The sequence below is a fragment of the Pseudonaja textilis genome, chromosome 15 (genome assembly GCF_049901715.1).
Source record: "Pseudonaja textilis isolate UNSWEBS1 chromosome 15, rPseTex1.2, whole genome shotgun sequence".
NCBI classification, from domain to species: Eukaryota; Metazoa; Chordata; class Lepidosauria; order Squamata; family Elapidae; genus Pseudonaja; species Pseudonaja textilis.
In genome coordinates this window covers 591,384-599,206 of record NC_142004.1, presented here as the reverse complement: position 1 = coordinate 599,206, position 7,823 = coordinate 591,384, and the positions used below count along the sequence as shown (strand labels likewise).

The following is a 7,823-nucleotide window of genomic DNA, read 5'->3' as shown; positions in this document are numbered from 1 at the left end:
TCAGCAGCCCAACACTGTAAACACAGAGCTTTTCTCCCATAGGAAACAAAGGGTCACTTTTTATTTATTTCAAGGTATGCAAAAAAGAGACACAACAGTACAGTTTGTGGACCTCAGGCCTGCTGCTGCTTGCAGAGTCACCTCTGCTCAAGTTTGCTCGAAGGGAAAGGAGTGGGGCAAGTTGCAAATAGGCCCTGGGAAGACCAGGTCCCTCCTTTGCCCCAAGCTGCAGGATCCCCTTTGGAGGGACCTCGGTGTAGAGACACGTTCCTTGAGTGAGGATGCCTCTCCACAGCTTAGAGAAGCGCCATGGATCTTGAACAGCTCCTTAAGCAGCAAGCAGACTGAACATGCGCTGAGCCAGAGATTAGGTTTGTGCAGCACACTTCCCCCCACCCCATAGTTAACCGAAGTCTGGTTTGTTCAGTTAACCCAGTTTTCTTGGCTCACAGGTTACATTGTGCCACAGGCCAGGTTCACACAACTGTCCAGGATAAAGTGTGACTGGCTGATTAGGAAGGGAGTGAATCTGAGGCAAACCAGAGCCACAAATACGGCTTGGTTAGAGGATCCAGAGGCTGCATCAGGTTGTGCAAACAGCCTGTTTCAAGAAAAGGGAGCTGTCCTTCAAGGCCCCCCCCCCCAGGGAAAGGGCAGAAAGACACCCGCCCCTCCAGGGGCTAAAGGGTCCTCACTTTCCGAAAGGTCAGATTGATTCTGGGTGCCAGCACTTTCTTGCGGCTGGGCAGGCTGTGGTACCAGTAGCGGTTGGTGGGGAAGTTCATCATTAGCAGACTGCCGTGATCCAACTGCAACTTGACGGGTGCAATACGTTGGGAGGCTTTTCTGCCCCGAGAAGCTCCGTGGCGGAAGACGAATTCCCTGCGGGCACCGAAGGACACCGAGGCAATGGGGCTGCGGGGAACCAGCTCCCTCTCGTCATCCCTGTGCTCTCCGATGTGGTCGTGCCCATCTTTGTACCTGCAGAGGCACAAGGAAGATCCTGGATCCGTCTGCTGGGCGGTGCAGCTGGAGATACCCCAAACCCCACGTTCCAGGAGGAAAAGTGTGTCAGACTGACGGGGTTTCCTGCTGTCTGAAACACCTGGGCGTGGCAGATAAAACTACCTGTTTATCAAAACGAAGTTGAAGGTGTGCCCGGTGACCAGCTGGACACGGTCCCTGATGCGATTCAGAACTGGAGTCCAGGGCTTAGGGGAAAAGGTGACGCCGGAGTAAGTGTAGGTGAGCCCAGCATCCCCGTAGGTCACCTGCTTCCTTGGGATGTCGTGCCATTTCCCGAAGATGTGCAGCTTGGTGAATTCACCTGTTTGGGGGAGGGGAAACACAGCCTGATCCTGCGGCAAATAATCATTAGAGGTTAAACTGGAGGTTTCTCAGGAGGGAGAGGAATCCATGTCCTCCTGTGGCCCCCTTCCAAGCCAACGTCAGGGGGCGAGGAGGAGGGCGGGGATTATTTCCTGCTGCTCCAGACCTACCAAGTACCAGCCAGGTGCAGGGAGCTGCTGCACTCACCTTCAAAGTACTCCACTTCCTCTTCGAGCTGCCGGAAAATGTCATCCGCCTGGGCTCTGCCGTAGAGGGTGGCATAGTCACAGCTGAGCCCCTCTGCCCGGATTTTCTTCCATGGCCCGGGGGGCCCGGGGGCCACCTCTTGCTTGGCTGCCTCCACTGGGCTGCCTTGCTGGGCAGGGTCTGCCTCCTCCCCCTCGGTGGCCCTGGGCCGCGGGCCCTTCTCTGGGGGGGATCGAGGAACTGCTGGGAGGAGGAATTTCTCCATCACCCACTTCAGGAGAAGGGCCGAGAGGGAGGAAAGGGGCAGTCCATGGCAGGGAGCCTCCAGCCACTTTCTCTGCCGGCCCTTGGCAGCAGAAGGGCCCCAGGGCTCCTTGGCAAGGTTCTCCTACAGCCAAGGGGGGAACGCCAACCTACAGCTGCTGCACCTGCCAGGCCAAAAGCAAACACGTGAGAATGCCAGCAATAATGGCAAGTAACCCCCCCCCCCATCAGTCCCTCAAAGCCCCTAAGGCTGGGCCAGAAGGGAAGGCCCCAGCGCTCCCCAGGTGCCACCTTCCTCTGTGTTCGCTCGCCAAGGAGCAGAAGAGCCGTTGCAGCACCACCGACCACCCGAAAGTCCACTCCCTGGCTGGGTGGAGGGCCCAAGGCGCATGCGCCAAGCCCACCAACGTTTTGCTCGCGGGGGCTCTGCCTGGCCACAGCAGCGCGCACGCGCGGATTTAATGGGGTGGGCGGGAGGGCGTTCCTTGGTGGGCGGGTAGCCGGCATTTTCGCGCCAATTTTTTCGCGGGAAATACCAAAAGTGCCGCCGCCGCTCCCGACCTGCAGCGCCCCGTTGCCCCGGAGACCGGTGCCACCATGATCGGGCAGAAGTCCTTGCTCTCCTTTTTTACGGCGGCGCCCGGGAAGAAGAGGAGTCGCTCTCCGGAGTCAGCCGCGGCAGCAGTTGAGGTACTTTGGGGGGGGGGCGGGAGAGAATGATTAAGGACTTTATTATTATTCATAAAATTAATAAATAAAAAAGTTGTTAATAGTTTATCAATAGAGCGGGAGGTAGTCTGTGGGGATTCGGGGGGAGAAGCGGGGCATGTAATTCAGCTACCACGTTTTCGCTAGCAAAGGCAAAAGTTGCTGTCTGAGGTACCGACCAATCAAGCCTCAGAAAGGTCTCAGTGGGAGGGACGCTTTACAGTCACGTGACCCGGTGAACCAACAGGAATCCACGCTTTTTAGGGAGGGACGAAGTGGTCCCGATTGGGTTTAAGGGGTAAACCCCCCCCCTTCTACCCGCAGTCCAATTAAAGGTCTGGGCGGGCCAAGGGGAAAAAAAAAAAACAATGGACGTAGACCAATAGGAAGGCGAGGGGGCGGTGTCTTCAGTCTAATACTGAGCTTGGGCGGAATGCTGGGTTTGTTTTTCCCGCGAAGTGCGCACTTGTTTCTCCGGGCCGGAAGTGTCGGAGAGGCGGCTGCGGTTGCTTCGCCCCCATGGCAGCCTTGGGAATTTGGTTTTCTCCCCGCTGCCGGTTTCCTGCTTCCCTTCCCCCGTTCCCGACCCGCTTCTTTTCCCTCTTGCAGCCCGCCAAAAAATCGAAGATCAATGGCTGTTCCGCGGGATCTCCCCCGCTCAGCCCGGAACAGGTGGAGCGCATCCGCAAAAACAAAGAGGCGGCACTGCAGAAGCTCGCAGCCCGTACCGCCAGCTACATTCCTGCGGAGATGGGGCAGAGCTGGAGGGCCTCCCTGGCCGGAGAGTTCTCCAAGCCGTATTTTGCTCAGGTGGGCAGGAAGCCAGGACTTCTGCGAAAGGCTCAGGGGTTTTTTTTGTTGGTGCCTCCCCCCCACCCTGCTTTGAGGTCTTAGTCCAGCTAATTAAAGAGAAGGGGTGCTTGTTAATTATTGAGCGTTGTCGGGGTGACATTTAGCCTGTTCCTGCTGAAAACAGGGTTAGACAAATGCTTTTAGCTCAGCAGTCCATCCTCAAAGGCTACACCACCAAGGGGTCAGATGCTTTTTAAAGTTGGCTTCTAGGCTTTTTAAATGATGCTGAATGTTTTAAGAGCCATTTTTGATAACATCTGAGATGACTGTTTGGGTATCACACAGTAATTCCTCTGAAAGCCACATTCTGCCCAGCAGAATTTGTGATGAGAGCACTGGACAGCATCAGGCGTAGATGGTGCATGTTATGAATTCTTAGTTATGTCTTTTAGTTGAAGTCTAAGTTATCCCCCCCCCTCCCTTTATATAGCTGATGACATTCGTTGCTGAAGAACGCAAGCGCTGTACGGTTTATCCACCCCAGCATCAGGTCTTCACTTGGACCCAGCTGTGTGACATCCATGATGTGAGTCAACCTGTTATAATTATCCCAAGCTTACCTTGTTCCTTTAGGAATGGGTAGTGTTATCTTTGAGTGTTCACCCTTAGCTATTAGCTGAGTTCATCTGACACAGGTAGCCACTGGCTGGTTTTTTTTAGTCATCCATGTTTAAGCAAATCCCTGGCTTAATGCAGTGTGTGAATCCAGGCATTTTCCCTGTCATCCTGACCAGTCTCCGAGTTCTATGCAATGGCATTTACTGCATTTTGGAATGCTACTAAAAAAGAGTAAAGAATTTTCCGTAGAAGCATAAATCTAGACAAAAAATAGTTTGAGAACAGGAATAACGGATGTGGAGTGTTTAAATGTTTTCTGATCTTGCTTTCAGGTGAAAGTTGTCATTTTGGGCCAAGATCCGTATCACGGGCCCAGTCAAGCTCACGGGCTCTGCTTCAGTGTCCAGAGACCAGTTCCCCCTCCACCCAGGTAAGGCTCAGCTCTGCACAAGTCATTCTGTTAGGCTCAGGGGTGCCATGTTGTTTTATAGCATTCTTTGGAACAGCTGACTGCTGAGTGTATATTGTATAAAAACGGGTGTTTCTGAGATTTGTTTTTCGTTATAGCCTGGAAAATATTTACAAAGAGCTTGCTGTGGATATAGAAGGCTTTTCTCATCCTGGCCACGGAGATTTGACTGGATGGGCTAAACAAGGTGACCCAATGCCGTTCTTTCCCCAATTGCTCCCATGCATCTCGTTGTGCTGCGTTCATGCTTCAATTGCTAGAGTTATCCAGCCTTTGTGACCAATCTGAAAATCAAAAGTCACATATTTGGAAATCATCCAGGCTGACTGATGTGTCTCCCCTAAATGTGTATTTTAATTACTGTTTCTAACCTCTCGCAATCAGATTTCTTATCAAGCGCGAAACAAGTAATCAAATCAACTGCAGTCTTTCAAACTAGGTGGCTTGTAGCAAAACCTGTCATCGTGAACAAAGTAATTGTAATTATTGTATTAAGGGACTATGTAGTCTCCATAGAAATTGTACAAAATTATGCTCGAAAGCCATGTTTTCTCATTAATGGTGAGAGGAAATAGTTCTAGGTCCGCTCTTCTGTCCTGTCAATTTTGGAAGCTGCGTCCTGGATGGGCATATAAAGTGACGTTGATTATCCAGCTTTGGTGGGAGCCAAAATGGCTTCATTCCAGCCTTCCTACTAAGGGCACCCTATGGTGGTTTTTACAATCCAGGTGTGCTGCTGCTGAATGCTGTGCTCACGGTCCGAGCTCATCAGGCCAATTCCCACAGAGAGAGGGGCTGGGAGCGATTCACGGATGCCGTGGTCTCCTGGCTGAACGAGAACCTGCATGGCCTGGTCTTCATGCTGTGGGGAGCTTATGCTCAGAAGAAGGGCAGCTCTATTGACAGGGTAGGTTGGCTTTTGATAACCGCACTTGTCTGCATGATGCTTGAGAAGGGGGTTAAGTGAGCGATCAATTACGCTCGGCCATAATGCCGTTTGCTTTCAGCAAATGATGAACCTAATCATGCTTTGCTCCTTACCACGATGGGAAGGCTCAGGCAGCTTGTCTACCCAATGAGGATTAAAATAAATGGAACTTGGGCGTGGTGGATGAATCTAGCCAATGACATCATTCTATAAAAAAAAAAAAAAGCAGCAACCCACTTTCTAACTTAATAGATGTACAAGCCTGGCCTGCTTGTGGGATCCTCTCTCTGCTTAATTCTGGCTGCTGGACAGTCTGGATCCTTCGGGCTCTGCTAACTTCTTAAATCTTTGCCTTTAAATCACGCCGGTTCTTCAAGTGCATGGGGGCGGGGAAGTCTTAACGCCTCTGGCTTCTTGCAGAAACGGCACCATGTCCTGCAGACAGCGCATCCCTCGCCCCTCTCGGTGCACAGGGGGTTCTTTGGCTGCAAGCACTTCTCCAAAACGAATGAATTCCTGAAGAAATCTGGGAAGCCGCTGATCGACTGGAGGGCCCTGTAAGGACCCTGCAACTCCCTCGAGACCATAAGAGGAGCCGTTTGGGTCCCCAACACGCTGGAGAGGCTCTGCAGAAACACCCTTGGATGGGTTTCTTTGAAGCCGATCCAGACAGTCGTCTTTTCACTTTTAATTTGGGGGTAACCTGAGCCAAGGTGTTTATTCTGAGTAGGCTTTTTTTTTTTAAATTTTGGGGCAAACGGAGATTAGCCCAGGAGCACTGCCTTGATTTCCTTCGAATTCTCCATCGCTGTGAAGAACATGGTGCCAATCCGTTCTTTGCAATAAGGACCCTGGGGGTTTCGTTTGCCCGCCTCCCCTCCCTCTTTATGCCAGCAAAGTGCCTTTTTCCTTTGCCTCTGCTGAAGAATTCGTTCAGCAAGCTGCCTATTTCATCTACGCTTGATGCCTTATCTAATTGTCCCAACTTGTCTTTTTCCTTCTTTTAATCTGCCAACGACTTAAAGACTTCCGAGAGGTGCTATGAAAAGTGTTTTTTAGTGTTTTGGCTTGCAGGAAGTGGACCAGCAGCCTGAAAGTATCCACTCTACTTTTGGGACCAGATTTAAAAAGTATGGCCAGAATTCTGTGGGAAATGTTACATAAAAAGTAGGAAAGGAGAGCCGCAGCTGGTCCAGAATTACAGTTTTCTGGGAAGCAGGTTTGTGTCCAGCGGAGGCATCGCCCTTGGGGCGCCCTCCCTCCGCTGCCCTGTGTGGGAAGCAGGCCGGTCCTCAGGTGCCTCCCTCCTGCCAGACTGGGGGCGGGGGTGGGGGCTCTTCGATGCTGCCAGGTGCCAAACGCCTCGGTTACAGGTTGTGGCTCCCGCAGGAGCCGCGGCTGAACTCCAGCAACTTCTGTCCCGGAGGAGCAGCAGCAGCGGCGGCGGCGTTTCTTTGTGTTGGGCCCTGTGCAAGACCTTCGGAGGACTTCCAGCTGGTATATTTATAATACCAATTTTACAACGCTCCTTTTTTAAAAAAAGAAGAAGAGGAAAACCACATCTTTCCTGTAACACTAGTTCCCTTTGTTGAGTTGTTCCGAAGTTTTTTCAAATAAATGTTTCTGATATTTATTTGGACTGCTGATCTTTGGAAGATTGCTCCCCTTAAATGGCATTTCAGGAAAAGGTTCAAACTCCTTTGCATGGGCACCGGCTTTTTTCTCAGTCTTGGGGGGGCGGCAAGATACTCCCTGCCAGGCCTGCCCTCCAGAGGCCCCGGGGCGAGGGGGCGGCCTTGCAGCTGGCAGGGCTGCCCGGATGGAGAGGTGCCCAAAGACAGAGGCAAGGGGTGCGGGGGGGTGCGGCTCTGGGCGAGTCCTCCAAAGGGGCCGGCTGTGCTCTTGGAAGGGGGGATGGGGTGGGGCTTGGAGCCGCGTAGGATGGGCTTTGCAATACTTGCAATAGGGATCTTTGCCCAGAGGCCGCATCCGGCCCATAAGAGGATCCCGGGCTCCGCGGGGCCCGCTCGTGCTGCGGCTGCTCTGGTTCCTGGTCCTCGGAAGGGGGCGCGGGGGGGCTGGCAGCCCTCTGCTTGCTCCGGTGCGGCGCCCGGCCCGGGCCCGCGCTTTGCACGTGCGCGCGCGGAGCGGAGCGGCGGTCCCCGCGGAAGGTAGGGCGTCGCAGCGCTCGACGGCAATTGCCAGACCGTCCCGCTCCCCGCTGCCCTTGGGGCGGCTCCGCCTTCAGGCAAAGAGGCAGCCGGCGCCCTCGGCCCGGGGGCGGGGGGAGGCTGGCGTCGGAAGGAAGCGGGGCCCGGCTGAGCAGGTGGGGGCCCTGCCCGGGAGGGGGCGAGGCCCGGGTCGCAGCCTGCGGGCCTGGACGGGGCAATAAGCGGCGCTCGTGCCTGTGCTGCTCTTTTGAATGAGGCACAGGAAGACAAGGGCGGCTTCCTTCAAACTCTGCTTCAGAGTGTGTGTGTGTGTGTGTGTGTTTTACTTGCAAAGGAA

The 7,823-nt window shown here is 53.6% G+C and overlaps 2 protein-coding genes across 4 annotated transcripts; one reads left to right on the top strand and one right to left on the bottom strand.

Annotated features, from left to right (window-relative positions):
- Nucleotides 1-29: 29 nt before the first annotated feature.
- Nucleotides 30-2,272, bottom strand: ALKBH2 (alkB homolog 2, alpha-ketoglutarate dependent dioxygenase). Of its 3 annotated transcripts, none has more exons than XM_087912980.1 (4): nucleotides 2,092-2,272; nucleotides 1,537-1,958; nucleotides 1,129-1,327; nucleotides 30-981 (listed from the first exon to the last, which is right to left on the bottom strand). In XM_087912980.1, the coding sequence occupies exons 2-4, from the start codon at nucleotides 1,799-1,801 to the stop codon at nucleotides 681-683; spliced, it is 765 nt and encodes a 254-aa protein (XP_087769106.1). In that variant the 5' UTR covers nucleotides 1,802-1,958; nucleotides 2,092-2,272; the 3' UTR covers nucleotides 30-680. The 3 variants fall into 3 exon arrangements, with proteins under 3 accessions (XP_087769106.1, XP_087769105.1, XP_026575209.1); XM_087912979.1 differs by having other exon boundaries at nucleotides 1,537-1,964; nucleotides 2,092-2,252; XM_026719424.2 differs by having other exon boundaries at nucleotides 1,537-2,264.
- A 39-nt stretch (nucleotides 2,273-2,311) lies between these two features.
- UNG (uracil DNA glycosylase) lies at nucleotides 2,312-6,948 on the top strand. The gene is made up of 7 exons (XM_026719380.2): nucleotides 2,312-2,490; nucleotides 3,118-3,318; nucleotides 3,791-3,886; nucleotides 4,251-4,348; nucleotides 4,486-4,574; nucleotides 5,116-5,294; nucleotides 5,736-6,948. Exons 1-7 carry the CDS (start codon nucleotides 2,398-2,400, stop codon nucleotides 5,874-5,876), a joined length of 897 nt encoding a protein of 298 aa, XP_026575165.2. The 5' UTR covers nucleotides 2,312-2,397; the 3' UTR covers nucleotides 5,877-6,948.
- The last annotated feature ends 875 nt before the right edge of the window (nucleotides 6,949-7,823 follow it).

Bases quoted from the DNA above. Each gene is read 5' to 3' on its own strand.
- ALKBH2 (XM_087912980.1), bottom strand. From the start codon at position 1,801: ATGGAGAAATTCCTCCTCCCAGCAGTTCCTCGATCCCCCCCAGAGAAG. The intron at 1,328-1,536 runs GTGAGTGCAGCA...TCCCCCAAACAG, and splicing joins GGAAGTGGAGTACTTTGAAG to GTGAATTCACCAAGCTGCAC. The intron at 982-1,128 runs GTAGTTTTATCT...GTGCCTCTGCAG, and splicing joins AACTTCGTTTTGATAAACAG to GTACAAAGATGGGCACGACC.
- UNG (XM_026719380.2), top strand. From the start codon at position 2,398: ATGATCGGGCAGAAGTCCTTGCTCTCCTTTTTTACGGCGGCGCCCGGG. The intron at 3,887-4,250 runs GTGAGTCAACCT...TCTTGCTTTCAG, and splicing joins AGCTGTGTGACATCCATGAT to GTGAAAGTTGTCATTTTGGG. The intron at 4,349-4,485 runs GTAAGGCTCAGC...TTTTCGTTATAG, and splicing joins CCAGTTCCCCCTCCACCCAG to CCTGGAAAATATTTACAAAG.